At 37.3% G+C, this 20,086-nt stretch overlaps 1 protein-coding gene across 1 annotated transcript in view; it reads left to right on the top strand.

Moving 5' to 3' along the window:
* The window catches only part of atp1b3b (ATPase Na+/K+ transporting subunit beta 3b), a 34,397-nt gene that overhangs the window by 2,323 nt on the left and 11,988 nt on the right, over positions 1 to 20,086 (top strand). The window contains exon 2 of the mRNA XM_019090155.2: positions 18,370 to 18,498. Within this exon, the coding sequence (XP_018945700.1) occupies positions 18,370 to 18,498 (129 nt within the window). The remainder of the gene's footprint in view (positions 1 to 18,369; positions 18,499 to 20,086) is intronic.

Below are 20,086 nucleotides of genomic sequence, written 5' to 3'. Positions count from 1 at the left end.
TTCAACACTAACTGTGTTACTGAAACCATGCCGGCTTTCTTTGCGTGAACATTTGGGCGGCATTACGCAAATATATCCACATAGTGACGTAGAGATGTGGGGGCGTGTTTGAACGAGCCATTTTAGGAGGGCGTGGCAGAGTCTTAACTTTTATAAAGAATATCTATTTGGGTTTGAGACTTTAGTCTTTGCAACTTCACAGATCTTCTTTATGCACCAAGAGCTTGTAACACTCCAAAGAGAAAGGGAAAAATTGAAATCGCATCATATGACCCCTTTAAATGTATAAATATTAAGTTATGTATTGTTTTTAATAGGGGTGCATGATAAATATCGGCCGATAATTAGTGCGCTTCACGTCAGTAAAGCCGGTTCTCTAATCAGCGGTAAATTCCATCAGATGCGTGATTTCACAAAGAGCAGCTGTTACTACACAGAGCCGTTGTTGACTGACAAGCTGCACAAATCCAAGTTCATTATCAGGAAACGAGATGTGCATTAATTATCGGCCGATATTTATCGTGCACCCCTAGTTTTTAAAACAATACAAAATATTTATTATATAATACTACTTATTAATATACATTTTTGTCACATGGCTATATTTAACTTTTTCATCAAATGTATTGATTGATTGATTGATTGATCGATTGATCGAACCAATAAGAATTCTGGGCCAAGTAAACAAATTGGATCTTTTAAAAAATTCATAGACAAATGGGATGAGCTCTTATCTGTTGGGTCTGTGAAAGAGGTGGCCTCCTGCCCATAAAAATTGTATCCAAGGCCAAATAAAGATTTGCCTGTACCATTTTTAAAACTTCTCTGACGCTTGCAGTGTTTGCGTCCCAGAGCGACCAAGTAATTGAAAAAATGTACACTTAAGAGAAACCGTTTTGGTTCCCGGTCTGCTTTTACTTTTCCCGAGGGGAAGTGGAGGAGGTGGAGAGTGATGGAGGGAATGATGGCTAGTGAAGAGATAAAAGGATCAGGCTGGAGTTAATGGACAGGTCTGCACCCTGATGCTCGTCCATTTAGATCGGCTCAGATTAACGCTTCCCAATCTACTGTTGACTGAGCAATCATGCTAATCGGATTCGTGGTGATGCGCTACGATGAGCCGCTGGGATCTCAGGATATGTTTACCACGAGCAGTTTAACTGATGAAAACAAAAGATACGTTGTTCTCTGTCAGGAGAGCAGCCATGTGGCAGCGACGCTTTCATACGCAACAATGACCCATTTCTGCATTTCATCAATGAAACTTCATGCTCCTGTTTGCCCCGTTAATGTGATTTGATCATGTGTGTTCAAGCATGTTTAGCTCGAGCTTCACAATGTAGTAATTGAGGAACTGCATAAGAGTGGCTTTTCATTCACGTTTTTCAAGTTTCAAGTTAACTTTTATTTATATAGGACATTTAAAACAGCCAGCCAAGACTGACCAAAGTGCTTCAGAAAAGAAACCGCATCATAAGAGTAGTACGAACACACAAAACAGACTAAAACAAAGAACCAGAATAAAATAAAACACAAATAGAAAATATAATAGGCAGGAATATAAAACCTAATAGGCCAATGAAAACAGATGGGTTTTTAAAAGAGACTTAAAAATGGTCAGACTAGGGGGCCATTCAGATCTCCACTGGCAAGTCATTCCAGAGGCGAGGACCAGTTACTGAAAAAGCACGGTCACCTCTTCACTTAAGTCTGGAATGTGGAATTAAAAGAAGGTTCTGTTCACCAGATCTTAGGCTTCTCCAGGGGGTGGGAATTCAGATAGGTAGCTGGGTGCTTGATTGTGTAAAGATTTAAAAACAAATAATACGATTTTAAAATGTATTCTAAACTGAACAGGCAACCAATGAAGGGCCTTTAAAAGCAGAGTGGCGTGATCCCTTTTTTTCTTTTTTAAAAGAAATCTAGAGGCAGCATTTTGGACCAGTTGAAAACGGGCAATTTGAGCTTTAGAAATGCCACAGTATAATGAGTTACAGTAATAAAAGCATGCACCGCCATCTCCAGAGTCTTATCAGTGAGACATTTTTAATTTTTTGAAAGTATGCAGAGCTGATGAAAACTGGACCCAATCACCATTGAAATTTGTTTATCGAATTTTAATGAGTCATCTAAAATAACACCCAGATTCCATACCTGTGAAGACCTAAAAACCGATAGGGATCCCAGGTCAAAATTAAATGCTTTCATATTCAAAAAAAATCAAAAAACAATTACCCCAATTTAATCATAAAAAAATTATAAAAAAATTAGAGATAACAAGGATTTAACCTCATCTAGACAGGATAAAAGAGCAGTCATGGCCAGTGGATCATTTTTCCTAAAAGGTAAATAGATTTGAGTATCATCGGCATAAAAGTGAATCCTCACTCCATGTTTTCTAAAAATAGATCCCAGAGGTAGCATATATACTGAAAATAGGGAGGTGGTAAAAATAGAGCCTTGCAGAAGGCCACAGGGAGAGAAGCAGTGGAAGATAACAATTCTCCTAGCCTAACCACATATTTCCTGTCAGATAAAAATGACTGGAACCACTTCAGAACTGTGCCAGAGAGACCCACCCAAGATTTCAGTCTATTGATTAATACAGAATGGTTAATAGTGTCGAAAGCAGCTGATAAATCTAAGAAAACAAGGACCACAGAGTCGACCATATCAGTGGCTAAAAAGATGTCGTTTAACACCCTCAAAAGAGCAGATTCAGTACTGTGGGCAGCCTTAAAACAGATTGAAAGTGCTCAAACAGATAAATGGTAAAACAGAGATAGGGCGATATTTTAATTAAACTGACAGATCGAGTGAAGGCTTCTTGAGGAGAGGTGTGACAGTAGCCACTTTCAGATGAGCAGGAACCACCCCAGTTGAAAGACATTTAAAAAGGACACTAGACCCGGTCCAACCAAATCAACAATTTGCTTTAAAAACCTAGGGTGGATAACATCATATGAAGAAAAGGATGGTTTCAAATTGGCAATAGAGTCAGTGAGTGACTAAAGGGAGACAGGTTCAAAGACGTCCCAAGATGCAGACGACTGCGGGGGGAGAGGCAGCTCAATGGGGGAATATGAGTTACCAGTCCTAGTTTAACTACTTTTTTCTTAAACCTCGAGAAGCTTTCACAAAGAGCAACAGACATAGTATTGATCGGGGGATTAAAAACAGAAGTGATAACAGAAAACAAGACTTCAGGTCTTGACTGATTATGTTGTATTCAATTTGAAAAATAGGTTGGCTTAGCAGCTTTGGTGGCTCTCTGATAAGCCAATACACTGTCTTTAAACAACGGTAGTGAGATGTGTAGACTGTCCTTTTTCTACTTACGCTTGAACTTTCTACAATCTTGCCGTAGCAGCCAAAAGTCTCAGCAGTATGCCATAATTCAGATTTAGGTTTGTGCTTAAGAGGCTTTAGAGGAACAGTCTCTTTCAATACATCGAGCCAGGCACTATTTAACAGACTCAGATGTTCACCCGCATCCAGGTCCGCTGACGGGGAGTCCAGGAATAGATGAGAACAGGATTTTCACTCAACTGAGAAGAATAAACCCGGCACATAGATGACGCTTTAGTAGAGACATGAAGAAGACTGGGAAGAGACATGGAAAATAAAATAGGCCTGTGGTCAGAGAGCATATAATCAGAAACTGTAATATCAGAAATGTCGACCCCGTATGAAAGAACAAGGTCCAGAGTATGACCGTGGATAAGAATGGGATCTTTAACCCACTGTATCAGGTTAAAAGCTTCGATTATATTAAGGAATTCCCTTGACAGAGTGTTTGACTGACAGCAAACATGAAGGTTAAAATCACCCACCAATAAAAAACGATCAAGTTTAATAACAATGTTACCAATAAAATCAGTGAATTGCTGTAGAAAGTCCTTAACTGAATGTGGAGGATGGTAGATCACCCCTAAGCAGACAGGACCGTTCCAGTCAAGATGGAGAAGTTGGGCTTGGAAGCTGGTGTAAATATCCACAGGGACGGTGTGACATTGCACACAATGAGAGTTTTTCATCACAGTTACTAACCCACCACCTCGTCGTATCCATCTTGGGATACAGCCCGCATGCAGACGGGCTTTCAGCTTGACCGTACGACCTCCCCGAGACCCGCCTTTCCTCCTGCGCTTCCTCCGTGGGTTGCTTAGAGGCCAGCGGCAAATGCACTCCGGAATGTCCATTGTAACACTCCCATATGGTTTGTTAAAGACACACTCCGCATTCGACTTGTAAAAGTAAAAAAATGTTGATCTAATATCTAAGAGAGAAGGCCACCACAGTTTGAGAACCAAACAAAAAGCCAAACTAGCAGACAGAGGAGCAACCATCTTGTTTCCAACATGAGCCAAATGGAGCGTGCATCAATTATTTACGTTGTTTTTATTTTAAAATGGAAAAATGGCCATGACGCATTTGACCCTTCATGATGTAAGTTAAAGGAACAGTTCACTTAAAAATGCTCTTACTTATTTTGTCCTTGGAACAGTGTTTTTGAAGCATTTCAAAAAAGTTAATATTTATGCTCCAAAAAACACATCATAATGCTATCATAATGTTTCAAAGCTTCATATGAGGGTAATAATTAAACAACAACTTAAAAGCATACAGTACTTCACTTGAAAATGAAGAAAATGTCATAATTTACTCAGCCTCATGTCATTCCCAAACTGTATGCGTTATATTTTGACATACATTGGGGTTGAAAAGACACTTTCTTTGCATGACACTGAGACATTCCTCAGAATATCATCTGTTGTGCTCCACAGTTTTAAATGACATGAGAGGAAAATAAACATTACCGTAGGCACAAAGCTGTCATGTGTATTCAGAAATCTTTGAGTATAACATATGATTCATGAGAAGCACTTTTATTATGTTTTCTATTGTGGAAGTTGATAGATGTGGTTATTGCTGCTGTATTGATGAGAATTTTTTTTTTTTTTTTTTTCGAATTTCTCCTTTAGTGCAGCAAAATAACATCATACAAGCTTCAAAATCAAATCAATGGCAGGTTTTGATAGGTGATTTAAGTTGGCATCTTTGCTCACTGGACTGGCTGAAGTCAGAAACGCATTAGAAGGGTCTCAATGGTGTATTTGTACCTTTTTTTTTTTTTTTTTATACTACACTGTAGCATTTAAGAAGTACTTGAATCATTGTTTTAAAAGCACTCATTTTAAATGCAAAACATGCTGTAAAGTTTAGCTCAACTTGACTATCTTGTCATTAGTGTCAATAATCACTATTCTTTTGCCCACAAAACATGAAAGTCAATGGCTACCAGCAAACGTAGGTTTGGACAAGCATGAAGGTATGGAAGACCATTTTCACCACTGAAAAAAATAAAAATATAATGCGTCTGACAATTCTGAATTTTTCCACAATTCTCAGAATTGTGTACCTTTTTATTTTCTTGTTCAATGGCTGAAAGGCCTTTTTTTTTTCTAAAGATACAGTTTATTCAGGAGAGGTGTGCAATTGCTTTTACTCATGCTTATGAAATGTTTAGATATTTTTCAAAATTATATAATTTAATGTAAATGTTTGATCATGCAGTTTTTACAATGGGGCGGTTGCTGCACACAACACAAGACGGATTTGTTGATCTGTGTGAGTGCTTTGAGTGTGCATTTAGCTCTAGGAGAGTGTGCAAGTGCTGAATGGTTTAAACACAGGCAAGACTTAAAAAGAAATGCAAATGATACATTTTAGTGATGCGACACTGCCTCGATTGTGCAAGTGACAATTCCTGTGTCAGCCGTGCAGCTTGCTTATAGTGCAGAGACACGATGTGCTGATTTGAAGCCATTTGCACATTTCAGAGTTAAAGAGAGAGAGAGCGGTGATTCACTCACTCTGTTTGTGAAATTACATCTCACAGAAAGTTTTCAAATTACTTTGTTAGTTATTTAATAAAGAAATGTGAATTGTACCTCATCTTCAGCGTTATAATTATTTTACCTGCGCCGGACAGAGATGGAGATGGTGCCGCTGGATGTCATGCCAAACCTCTCACGGCAGGCACGTCGTCAGCTTGATATCACTTTATGATATTGGCCTTTATACACACTTAATTATGTAATAAGTAGCCCAACAGGCTCAACCCAGCGATTGGGTTGAAAAAATAACCCAGACCGCAGACAAACTTCCCAAAGCCATTATTGGCTGATAAGTCCTACCTAATGGACAATAAATTGAGTGAAAAAATTCATAGGCTTGAATTAATAGTCTGTTCACTCGGCGATATTTACAATGCCTCTGGGTACCCAAGACCAAGTCCTCTATAAATGAATGGGGGAACCCTGAAATGTCAAAAACTGCTTGCTAAACTCAGTTAAATTACATATTTCAAATCAGCAACAAAATCTGAAATGAACTGCTCCATAACTGTTATTCCTTATGCTCAAATAGCGTTAAAAAAGTGTTTTTTTTCAGGCTAGACCAGCCAATGCACATGTGCAGTCATAAGAGCGAGTGTCTGGTTTCCATAGAAACCGGAGCTTCTAACGGCGCTGCAGTGATGCAATGACTTTAGCAATCTGCGATTGGTTCTTTTTCTTAGAAGGAGGGTCTATTCCGCCATATTGCGTATTGCAGTTTCTCCCATTCATAATTAAAAGGAGTGAACCATCTTTGTATATCTATAGCACCGGCAAACACCACCATTTACTTCAGAAAATGTAAAAAATGTCCTCTTTCATGCCCAGAGTATTATGTAATGGATAATGTACATCCAGCCAGCTGTTATTGCAGAATAACTCCGCTTCGCGTCGGGGTCCTGATCACCCTGTCGGGGATTATTCAGTGACAACAACCAACTGGATGTACATTATCCCACTTTTATTAGACACAAAATATTGATTTGAGTTGAAGTATTTGAACGCAAAGCTTCCGTGAAGACAGCAGTTGCGAGCAAGCAGTCATTTCAAACTAGACAGACATTTAAGGGAAACGGTGCAGTTACACAACATTTCACCACATAAATAATTATATCGATGAAAGATTTAAGATGAAAATGATTTAAACTCTTACCAGTTTGTTAGTTCTCTTATAATCCATTACAGCATACAAAACAATTGCAGCAAAATGTCAGCAGCTGTTTGTATGAAACGAAAGAGCGAGTCCGGGATACCAGGATGACATACAGTAATTAAATAATTGTACACAATTTTGAATCGCGTTTTAATATTTTATTAGCTAAACAAACAAGATTCCACCAAGAAAAAACAGTTCCTAGCAAGAGTATCGTCCTGACTTCAGTTTCCCGGATGAGCCTGTGTTATTAGCTTTTAACATACCTTGGACTGTCGCAACTGACCAATCAGAATCAAGTATTCCACAGAGCCATGTAATAAATGGTTATAGTTTTAGCACTACTAATGAGAAGAGAGAAAGTGTAGCTGACAGCGTGTGAATGAATTAGCACTAGCCCGAGGGAACGGCGCTGGAGGAGGGATACTGGCAGCGAGGAACGTCATACTGGGAGACTCAGCTGTTCTCCTCTCAGCATCACTGGGAGTCCCGCCACGCTTCTGTTGCTCTGCCTTCAGAGCCGAGCTGTCCTCGCCAGTTACGCTTACCCCTGATGATTGCACACTGGGGTAAAATGTACTTTATGATGAAATACAGTTGATGGTGCGTAGAGCAAGAAATTTTGGTGAAATGCTTTCTTGTGTTGATGTATTTCCTACTGAGACGGGAAACCACCAGTAGCCTTAAAGATGCAGAATGTATTGTAATATTGCTAGTGGTTGAAATGGGTACTGCAGTCCAAATTCAAAATACAGGAGAGAGTTATTCTCCTGCCCCTCCTCCTCAGACTCAATGCTCACGTGGGTCACCAGACTGAGGTCACCCAACAGATGGAAGGCGATGGCAGTGGGTGGAGTCACACAGACCAATACAAAAACAGACATTCTGACACAGAACACACAGAATAACTGTAGCTTTGTTTTTTTGAGTGAACTTAGCTTGTTTCCTAAATATCTGCAAACATTATTTTAATGCTTTAGTACAGTCAAAAAAATGGACATACAGCACCTTTAAATTTATGCCTCACCTGTAAATTATTACTTTATTATTTTTAATTTTTTGCCATAGTAGTACTAGTCAGAGAAATGTGGGGAGGGGTATACTTATTCTGCAAGCATTTGATTGGTTGGACATATGCATGAGCCCAAAAGTGCAGGATGTGTCATCAGTATATTTGATCATGTTTCCTGGACGATAAAGACCGAATTTAAAAGCAAATATCTCTGTTCAAAAGATTTGTGTTTTTGGCTTTTAGGGAGTACACTTGCATCCAAATGATCTCCAACATGATCGATTTTCAACAGTTGATGTGTCAGATAGGTTTACACAACAGATTTCTGTGTGGAACGGGTTTATAAGAAGAATGAAAAGTGCATGTTTGTGTGGCTTTGCTATCATTTACACAATCATGTTTCATGAGCAGATGTTCTGCTTTTATAAAACGTTTATGATACAAGACAGCAATGTTTAATCAGTAATTAGCTGTTTAGTATAAGTTAATTATAATGACAATAAACAATTCTTCCACTAAGTAATATCGTTTTTGTAGCGTAACTACACAGAAAAAAAAGAATGGGGCAGGATTTGGTTTGAAACCAGTTTTTTTTTTTTTCTTTGCTCAGAAATTCTAGTAAATTTCACAAATAATTGCAAAAAAAAAAAATAATAATTTCAATCCCCAACTTATTTATCTTTCATAAAGGTCTATGATTGTTTAATAAATGTGAGCTCTGATTGTTCAAAGTTAGAGCAGTTCTCATTCAGTGAATATCCCACATTTATGCCTACCAATTGCTTATGATGCGTCTTTGATGAATTTACATTATGGTTTTTATAGTATGTGGTTGTAAAAGTGCCTATTTTTTCCCTCATCTCTTTGAATGAGCAGCTGGAAGTAGTAAAACAATATAATTTCAGAATAAGAGTCATGATTTATCTCAGGCTTGTTTATGATTAAAACTTGCTATTAATGGTATTTTAACAATCGTTTTATTGCCTTTCTTTATAGACACACTGTCATATCAGCTACATCAAATCAAATGATATGATCCAATCCTACAGGTCATCAAGTACACTAGGTGATGTAAATGAGTGTGTCTTTTTCTTACAGTAACGGTCTCTGTTGATGTGAAGGCCGTCCCGTGCAGGAGTTAGTGCTGTAACATGCAGCTCAAGCGTATCTGCTTACAGAAAAACACACTTATGGGAGACACAGTCTCCGTACAGGACCCTACATTAACCCCCCCACCAGCCGGGGTATTTTTATCCCAGCATGCCTGTGCACAGGAGGAGGAGGACAGTATCTGGTTCTTCAGGGCTTGGGTTTCTCAACAGCTGAGAGGAGCCGCCGATAAAGACTTCTCCTGTGTGCTTTTATTGTCTCCTGTCTTTCACTGTGGATCTGACTGTGTCTCATTCATTCATTCATTATGAGATTCTCTTCTCTCCATACCTCTGTCTTTCATTTATTTCCTGTGACCACATTCAGTCCTGCCCCAAATTACACACAGTTGATTAGTGAAGTTGACACAAAAAAAAATAAAAAATATAAAAAATATAAATATATAAATACACATATAATAAATGCAACAAAATAAACGCATGAAACTAGACATGGGTGGGTATGAGATTTTGACCGTATGAAAATCTTAAGCAAAAGTATCACAGTTTCACGTTATTGTAATTACAGCTCTAAAATGACTTTTTTAAAACATCTGGGTAAAAAAACAAATATTTTTCCATTGAACACAATGTATTTTATTTTCAAGCTACATGCAGAATATTTGAACCGGTAATATTTGTTTCTCAGATGTTTGCTGAATTGACCTGCAGCTTTTTGACGTGAATGGTTGATTTGAAATAAAGACTTAACCCTAAATCTAATTACATTTATTTAATTTTAATTGATTTAATTACTCTTGCAAATAATGTGTGTTTTGATTATACACACACACACAATTATTAAACATAAGTCAAACAATTAATTACATGATTTCATTTATTGTATGTAAAAGCATATAATACTTCTTAGAATAATATAAAATGATGCTATAAAATTGACTATTGTTATTTTAGTGTTGATGCATATATAGCAATAGCCATATTTATTTTATTTTTTAAGCAAGAGACGAAAGAATTAAAATATGAGTACATGAACAGGATGTTTATTTGCTCTATTACAGGCTGAAATATCTGTAGTCACTAACAATCAATTAGTCAACTACTGTGATCATCTTTAGGTGAACTACAATAATTTTTCAGGATACAATCTTCAGATTCAGGATTTCTTAAGTCTTGGGAATCAGATTAAATGTACTGTATGTCAAAGTCTACCCCAAAGTCTATGCATTTTCTTAGCCTTCTGCGAAAAGACCTTTTGCAAAACTTATTTATAATAAGTAAATGAAAACAAAGATTGCATTAAAAAAAGGCGAATTGCAATTGATATTCATATAGAAATTGATGATGCATCAAGAAATGTTATCCAATACTGTTAATTATGAAATTGCGATATAATTGCAGATCTTTTAAATCTTTATTACTTTCACCTGTATTTTCTTAAGCATAAAACTTCAATCTAGAATTTTGTGCTTCAGGTAAAAATCTGAAATCAGAAAGTTTCATTGTATCCAAAAACACAGAAGAAATAAAACTGTTCTGTTTTTAAATTTTTATTGTTATTATTATTATTATTATTTTTTTTAGAATGAATGAAATACCATTTAATACTGGCCATATGATCCTGGGCATTTATTGGTTTATTTGAAGTGCATTTAAATTGAACAGATGAAATTAAAATATTTTTACAAACTATTCGGTCAAAATTCAAATATAGTTTTCATCCTCCTTTTGTTGTTTGGCTAGCAGAAAGTTGAAGTGTTTTATTTTACAACCATCCCACAGAATCACACACACACACACACTAGTAAGGGAATCCTGAAGGCATGTCCATTGTTGCCAGTATTATTGACCCGGTGAGGTCAGATCTAATGTAAGAGGCATCAGCGAGAGCGGAGATGGAGATACAGTGAGTGAGAGTGAAATGGAGATAGAGAGCTGATGAGATGAGCTGAGTGTCCTCCTGACAGTGACGAGCATCTGCTGCTCCACTCTCCAGAGTCTGAGTATCTTTGTCTCCTCAGCTTTTGCAGTGTTCCCACATGCAGGGTGTTCTTGCTCAGGAATGGTCTTCAGTGGTGGCTGATGAACACGGTCATGCGTTTAAGATGGAATATAAACATCACTGAAAAAATTCTCCTGTACGCTTCCTTTACTAAACAACATCTCTCAGGGCCCACATTCCACAATTTATAAAATACATAATGATTATAAAATATAATATATTATTTTTTTCGATTTTTACTTACGGGCAATGTGAGCATTATGGAGCACTAAACACTCTCCTGTAACGTCTGTTTCATTCATTCTGGTAGCTGGTGGCGCCTCGCGCAGAAAGACCACAAGTGAGATTTAGAGAAGTCATAAGTCATATTACGTTCATATGATGGACAGAGGCATCCAGCACTCGCAGTACTTAAACACACAATATGGCAGAATAGTCCGGCCTTCTGAGTAAAAGAGCCAATCACTGATTGGTAAGGTCACTGCTGTTGGAATCTCCGGTGGCCATAGAAACCGCCAGCATTCTGAGACGCGCGTTTAGGACTGCACATGACTGGTCTAGCCTGAGAAATATGCTTTTTACTGCTATTTGAGCATGAGAAACAACAGTTCTCAGATTTGATTGGTGATTATCAAATATGAAGTTTAATAGTAAGCGTGCTGAACAGAATTTGATGTTCCCCGTTCATAGATATAGCTGCCCCAGAGGCGTTTCAAAGATGGTCGCCGAGTGAAACGACTTGCCTTTGGTAACACTCAAAAAAAACATGTACGCCTTAAGAAAAAAATAAAACACACAGTTAACATGAAAACCAAACACGATTCCAACAATATATGGTTAATCTGTGTTCAAGCCATCTTGTGTGTTTTCATAAGAATAACGATTTTGTGTTTTCACACTGGGTTACTGAGGTTATTTTAAGCACTCGACTGATGTGCTGTCATTTAATTTTGGAGCAAAACTTGGAGTTAATCTCATAAATTGTCATGTTTTGCTACTATGTTAAGCTAATGCTAGCTAATGCACCTGTTGTCAGAACATTGTTGTAAGACTAATTTTTAAAAGCAAATCCATGTAAGATCATTGGAATGTTTCTTTTTTCTTTTTTTTTTAAGAAAGGCTTTTCGACCAAATGCCAAGAAGGTAAAGAAGTTTGACAAAAAAAAATTTTTTTTAAAAACAAAACATTGCCCGCAGCATACATTTCATCAGCACATAAGTCCATGAAATGACCCAAAAATAAATAATGTAGTCTGATTAATAACTCTTCACTCCCATCCATCAGACTAACCAATGTCATATCATAGGGTACAACTTATTAATAACACTCCCATCCATCAAACTAACCAATGTCACATCAAAGGGTACAAGAGTTTTATCACTGGGAATTGTTTTTTTTTTTTTTTTTTTTTTTTAGTTTGATACTTTGGTGAGATACTGTTAAAAAAAATAAAAAAATCTCATTGTAGTATAATTTTGTTTAGAACCTTTTCTGGAATAAGACCCCTGTCTGAGATTCTGCCGTCTGATTGGATTCATGCGCATTTATAGTTAGTTGGTTAAAATGAAAATGAAAATCTGTGTCAATGTCATTTCAAACCCATCTGATTTCAACAAGGATATTCTGCAAAATAACTCCTAAAACTCATGGTCACCTGAGAAATAATGGCATTTGACATGATGATGAGTAAATGATGACAAGCTTTTCAATTTTGGGAGAAATGTTCATGAATTTAAAAAATCTAGTTTAAATGTGCCAAGTTGTTAAAGTACTTGTTGTGTAATTTCTTGTGTACTTTCTTTTGAGTCATTTTTCAGCTAAAGTCGGTTCATTGATGATTCAGTGATGTCTTCATCCAGTTCAGCTTTCTTCCAATAGTGTCTGTGCAATCAGTCAAGTGTCCCCAACTAAGCAAGCCTAAGGCGACAAAGAACCGAAACTCCATCAGTGACAGAAATGGAGAAAAAACCTTTGGAGAAACTGTGCTCAGTCAGAGGCCAGTTCTCCTCTGGCCAGACGAAACCAGCATGGTGTGGTTTAATTCCAGCCTGCAACACAGGTGCAGAGGACTTGTCTGGTTCCCATGGCAATGGTTGTCGAGGTGACGAGGTCTTCACAGGGGAGCTGCCTCTGGGCTGCATCTAGTTGACATGGTCTCTGCTGACATTCAGTGCTGTACAGGTTGTCTCTAGATGCTGATCCAACATCTGGATATGGACTGGATCTGGGTGGCTACAGTGACCTTGGAACAAGAATGAAACAGACTAATATTAGCGTAGATGCCATTCTTCGTACAATGTAATGAGTACATCTGGTGTTAAGGAAGTGTTCACAGTTCCAGTTGACCTAACTAATGCAGCATAACAATCTTTTAATGGATTTAAATTATGAAAATGTGATAGTGTGTTATGTGTAAGCCAGGTTAAAGAGATGGGTCTTTAATCTAGATTTAAAATGGCAGTGTGTGTCTGCCTCCCGAACAACGTTATGTAGATTGTTCCAAAGTTTTGGCGCTAAATAGGAAAAGGATCTGCTGCCCGCAGTTGATTTTGATTTTCTAGGTATTATTTTGACTGCCCTCTCATCACTGGGCATCACAGGGATTCCACTTCGCTGGTTTGAATCCTATCTCTCTGGTAGGTCTTTCAGGGTGGCTTGGGGAGGGGAGGTATCCAAAACACATCAGCTGGTCACTGGGGTTCCTCAGGGATCAGTTCTTGGACCCCTCCTCTTCTCCATATACACGACATCACTGGCTCCCATCATACAGGCCCATGGCTTCTCCTACCATTGCTGTGCTGATGACACACAGCTCCATCTTTCATTTCAACTGGATGATCCAACAGTAGCTGCACGGATCTCAGGCTGCCTGGCGGACATCTCGGCATGGATGAAAGAATATCACCTACAGCTCAACCTGGCAAAGACTGATCTTCTTGGGTTCCTTGCCACTCCAACTCTACAGTATGATTTCTATGATTCCTCCATCCAGCTAGGTTCTTCTACAGTTACCATCAGCAACTTCAGTCAGAAATCTTGGTGTAACCTTTGATGACCAGCTGACCTTCAAAGACCACATTGCAAAGACTGCTCAATCTTGCAGGTTTGCATTACACAACAACAGAAAGATCAGGCCCTTTCTAACGGCGCATGCGGCACAACTTCTTGTCCAGGCACTTGTCGTTTCTAGACTGGACTACTGCAATGCTCTTCTGGCTAGACTTCCATCAAGCACAATCAAACCTCTACAAATGATTCAGAATGCAGCAGCAAGACTGATCTTCAATAAGCCAAAAAGAGCCCATGTTACACCTCTCTCTATCTCCTTCCACTGGCTACCAGTTGCGGCTCGCATCAAGTTCAAGACATTGATGCTTGCATATAGAACAGCCACAGGCTTAGCACCCACCTACTTCCACTCACTACTACGAATCTACATCCCCTCCAGAAGTCTGAGATCTGCTAGTGAGCGACGCCTCGTGGTACCATCACACAGAGGCTCAAAATCACTTTCCAGAACATTCTCGTTCACCATTCCTGGCTGGTGGAATGATCTTCCCACCCCTATCCGGAATGCTGAATCCCTGACAATTTTCAAACGACGGCTGAAAACTCATCTCTTCCGAAGCTACTTGATTTCATCATCATAAAAACATTAAAAAAAAATGTCTTTCTCTTTATTTATTCCTTCTCTTTCTAGCTTGTACTTATTTAAACAATGTCTAAAACTTGGTATCACAAGCACTTCCTGTGTCTGTTTGCCTCTTTAAGAAGAATCGCTTTATGTATCCCCCAATTGTAAGTCCCTTTGGATAAAAGCATCTGAAAAATGACTAAATGTAGATTATCAAATGTCCAGAGTTTTGAGATCGCAGAGGACGTGAAGGACTGTAATGTGATATGAGCTCGCTCAAGTATTGAGGAGCAAAACCATTCAGGGCTTTATAAGTTATTAGCAAGATTTTAAAATGTATAAATGTAAAATGTAAATCTGAAGTTTAATTTCTGCATGGTTGTTAGATTTGGCAAACAAAAGTTTAAATGGGAACAAGCAATGAAGCATATTTATTTCTTAGAAACATGGTTGTTAGATTTGGCAAACAAAAGTTTAAATGGGAACAAGCAATGAAGCATATTTATTTCTTAGAAATAATGTTTTTTACTATTTACTGTTATTGTTAGTAAGTCTTTTTTCCTTCAGTTCAATATCAACTTACTTTATGCCACAAAAAAAATAAAAAAATAAAAATTATAATTCAGAAATTGAAACCGGTAACACGTATACTCTGAAGCAGAAGGTAAGTATAAACAGAATCGGTTTATTTTCAAAGGTGAGCACAAAGAGGACTAGAGAGGGAAACAGGTGAGCAGATCCGTGGATGATAGAATTACTTAGAGTAGAATAGGATGAGTAACAAAGTCTTCTTTCTCACAGGAGTCTCATAAGTTGGAGTGGAGAACGGGAGGAGCACACACCTCAGTGTAGTCGCTGGGGCTTGCCTTGGAAGGACGACGGAGGAGATCTACGCTGGAGTAGGGGAGAGGAGGTAAGTAGTCAGGTAAGTCAATACGTTCACTGCTAGTAACAAGACCAGAGGTTCATTCCACTGTGCAGTAACAGTGAAGCTGAGGTGTGTGCTTATGTGTGGTGGCTGAGTGGTGAATGAATTGAGATCAGGGGCCGGTGATTAGTACTCAGGAGATGGGGTGCGCTGGGATTGGCTGGGGAATGAGCCTGACCGATCTGTGACAAAACCATGTTTAGAAATCATTTAGAATTCAGAAATTGAAAACATGTTTATCATAGTAGAGGTGTAATTAAGTCATTGTTTGTATGAAATGGATTTTTGTGGAATTTTAAATAAATTATTACATACACATAAAAAAAAAACAATCAATCAACCAACACACATAAATAACAGTTCAGTTTGCATGTAAATACTGTTGTTTATTTGCATGTCTGGCGTGGTACACACTTTAAGACTGATTCACCGGGGAATATTATGACAGGCAGCAGAAGCAGAAAGTGTGTCCTCCTCCATATGCTATTTATTTTTTTTTTTTTTTATTACTCCCTAGGCCAGTGCTGTGCCTTCACTAAACTGTCCTCCTCCAGATGCTATTTATAGTAAGAGTCCACCTCAGAGACATCAGCAAAGAAGAAATGCATCTATGATTAAACTGAGCCTTTCTCTTCCCCTCTTTTAGCATTTTCTCTTGCTATTTATATTGATTTACTTATTCTTCAAATGGTATTTCTTTCCCTTACCTCAGACCCAGTGTGTGTTTCTCTGTCCAAGAGCTGCTAGATTCACTTACAAACACCTGAGTGTTTCTGCGCTGGTGTTTGGACATCTGTGATTTTTTTTTTTTTTTTATTATCTTTTTTTTTTTTTTTAATGGTAACATCATGGCATTCCTTCAAGTACTTTGGAATACCATTGAAATACTACAGTATGTAACTAAAGCATTTAAACAGTACAATGTTGTATACTGAAACATTATTACAGTTAACTAAAACCATAAAATCAGCTAAATAACACTTACACATTTTAAAATATTTCAGCCACCTTTTTATTTCAGCAGGGGGATATAATTCTTATTTTTTCTTATAGTATGTACTTAAAAAACAAACAAACAGAACTAAAAATGAAGAGAAACTAGGACATTTAAAGGGGACAAAAAATAATAAAATTGAAAAAAAAATGCTTAAAATGCTTATTCAGCTAAATTTAAAATAAAAATGGAAAATATTAAAATGAAAACCAATTCAAAATATTAATAAGAACTTAACTAATATCTCATTGATACTAAACACTGTTCTGTAGATTTTTATTTTTTATACTGCATGTCCATATGGAATCTGAAGACACATAAATTACAATACTAAAACATAAAACACACAAATTTTCAACTCTTTGTTTGTAAGGTATATGCATGTCCATATGGAATCTGAAGACACAGAATTTAGCAAATAGTAACAAATATGACTAAAACATCCATCATTCATAGAGGTCTACAGATCCTCTGCCTCTTTCATGCTCTTTTTATTATAGATTTTGGTTAATTTGATCATTCTTTTAGCATCCAATACATGTTTGGCTCCATTTAACAGTTAAATCTATTTAGCGGTTTATGCAGCTTTTCTATAAGAATCAAGAAAAAGCAAGTGGTGAGATTCTGTCTTGGCCTTTATATATAACATCATATGCAGTGGGCAATAGTTTTGCCTTTTCTTTCCACATATAATGAACTGTAGCATTAGCTACTGTATATTCTGTATAATCACTCGCTCTTTTTCAGTGCAAAATAAAATGATATTTGTGCAGTGTGTTTGTTGTACTGCTTTTATATTTCACTGCTTCTGCATGTTTTTGCACAACGTGATTTTCGTTATGTCTCATTAAAATAATTATACTGACTTTTTCACATTACAGTAATTAGTAGGTGTGTAACACTTCACTTATATGCAATGAAATATTAAATTGTGAATCGAATCTTTTTAAAATGCAAAAAAAAATCATGATTCATTCAATTTGGTTGAACCAATTATATTTGGACCTGTTTGATTCAGACACCGGGTCACGAAAATCCATCAGGATAATCATCCCCAAAATATGCTCAGTTTTCATAGTGCGAATATAATTCCCTGTGATTGTATGGTGAAGTATGAGCCCACTATTTCTGGCTGCCGTTCTTCCAGATTGTTAACCGTCCCTCGTTATGTTTTACTTTTCCACCTGTTGGGAACGAGCAGATATGTTTGGCTTTTCTCCAGAGCATTCAGCTGTTACATTCCTGCTTTTACAATTCCACCTCGTTCCCGTCCTCCCTTCTGTTCTGACATGTCCTCGTCTAGTTGTGCCGTATGGATGAGCAAACCGCCGGAACTAGTTTAATCCTCACTGTTGCACTACTAGTTTCAGAGCCCTGAGCCATACGACAGTATGACTGTAATCTCTCCTGCTCCGGTTAGACATTCAGCTGATGTTTTCCATGGTTTTTGATTCTGAATGCTTTTATGATGTTTATCAAATATTCATAAATAAAACGTGCTGACTCTTTAATGTTCTGGATGTGGAGTCTGTTGCTCCTGATGGGCTTTGTCTGTAATGTGACTTTGAATGTTACGGAAACAAAAGGTGCATGTGACCATTCTGCCGTGTTTAATGTGTGTGTCTTCTCTCTGCAGCTCTTATATTCCTCTTTTATCTGGTCTTCTATGGCTTCCTGGCGGGAATGTTCACTCTCACCATGTGGGTGATGCTACAGACGCTGGATGAGCACACTCCCAGATACAGGGACCGAGTGGCCAATCCAGGTAATAATCCCACAGCATTAAGACATTATTCTTTGTTAAACCTTTTTGGAACAATATGAACTATGAAAAGCACTAAACAAATAAATTGAAGTGGTAAAACTAAAAATTAACAGCAATACATCTTTCAAACATTTTTGCTGCATTGGCCTTGGCATGTTTAATTTAGAACATTGTTTAATTTTCAGATGGTTGCATAGTTATCTTTATTTATATATATATACATATATAATATATTGCATTTTTTTTGCATTTTTAACAGCAATCGTGGTTCTTTGCACTGAGGGTGAATTAAGTCATGTAGATGTTTCATATACATAGAAAACTCACATACTGCACATATATTATATAGTGGAGGAGTAGAAGCAGTACAGTAGTATGCTATGCAAACCTGTTTCTGCCACAGGATACAAAAACATTTTTTTTTTTTAATCTCATAATTTTGAAAAAAAATTTCTAAGTTACATTTGTATATCTTACAGTTCTGTTTTTTTTTTTTTCAGCACAATTGTGAGATAAACTCAGAATTGCGATATAAACATTTGCGAGATAGGAACAGAATTGCGATGTAAACAGAATTGCAAGATATAAAAGGAATTGTGAGATATAAACTCGCAAGTGTGAGAAAAATAGTTAATTGTGAGATAAAAATAGTATGCCATGGAAGCTTGTTTCCGCCACTGGACGCAAAAATAAAAAAGTCTGTAGGTGAAAATAAAACGGTAGGTGACAGTGCACAAGATTTATCTACTTGTACACACACCTGTGTCTAATCTTTTAAAGCAAAACTTTCTATTCTCACAGCAAGCCTCACATTAGTGTTAATTTCGTTAACAAAATCTATGACGAAAAATGTATGTCAACAAAGTTTTTTCCCCTGATGAAAACGAGACGATGACAAGACGATAAGGTCATTAAACGACAACTGAGACTATATAAACATTAAATATTGTTGACGAAAAAAAACGAAACTAAAATGTAGTTAAAAGAACAAAAACTTTACCAAAACCTTTTTATTTTTGTTAATAAAAGTGGAGCCAAACATTTCGGACTGCTGTACAAGACTCTATCACGCTGTTACGATCTCCCCTTTTTAGGTCTAGGGGCTAAGGGAAAATCTAACAAAACGGAGAGAGACCATGCGGAACCTCTCTTCTTCAGCCCCAGCTCAAGAAAGAAACTGCCAACCAAAGATCAAACTGAAGAGTAATATATTAAAACAGAAAAGAAATAGGAAACAAATCTTCAGTAGGGAGCAAGGCCAAAATAATCAACAAAAAAAGTTCTAAATAAATGTTAAAGGAATACTCCACCACAAAAATCAAAATATTACAAACCCGTAAAAGTTCGTTCGGAACACAATTTTAGATATTTTGGATGAAAACCGGGAGGCTTGTCCCATAGACTGCCAAGTAAATAACAGTGTCAAGGTCCAGGAAAGTATGAAAAGCATCATCAGAATACTCCATCTGCCTGTCACAAAAGAGCGTACAGATTCTCCAAAATGGTGCTACACTGATGTGGAGAGACACAGAGGAGAGGAATTTTTGAATAAAGTCATTATTTTTGTTTTATTCGCTTACAAAAAGTA

This window comes from Cyprinus carpio, chromosome A15 (genome assembly GCF_018340385.1).
Source record: "Cyprinus carpio isolate SPL01 chromosome A15, ASM1834038v1, whole genome shotgun sequence".
NCBI lineage: Eukaryota > Metazoa > Chordata > Actinopteri > Cypriniformes > Cyprinidae > Cyprinus > Cyprinus carpio.
Note: the sequence above shows the minus strand (reverse complement) of the source record. Positions and strands in the feature narration are given on the sequence as shown.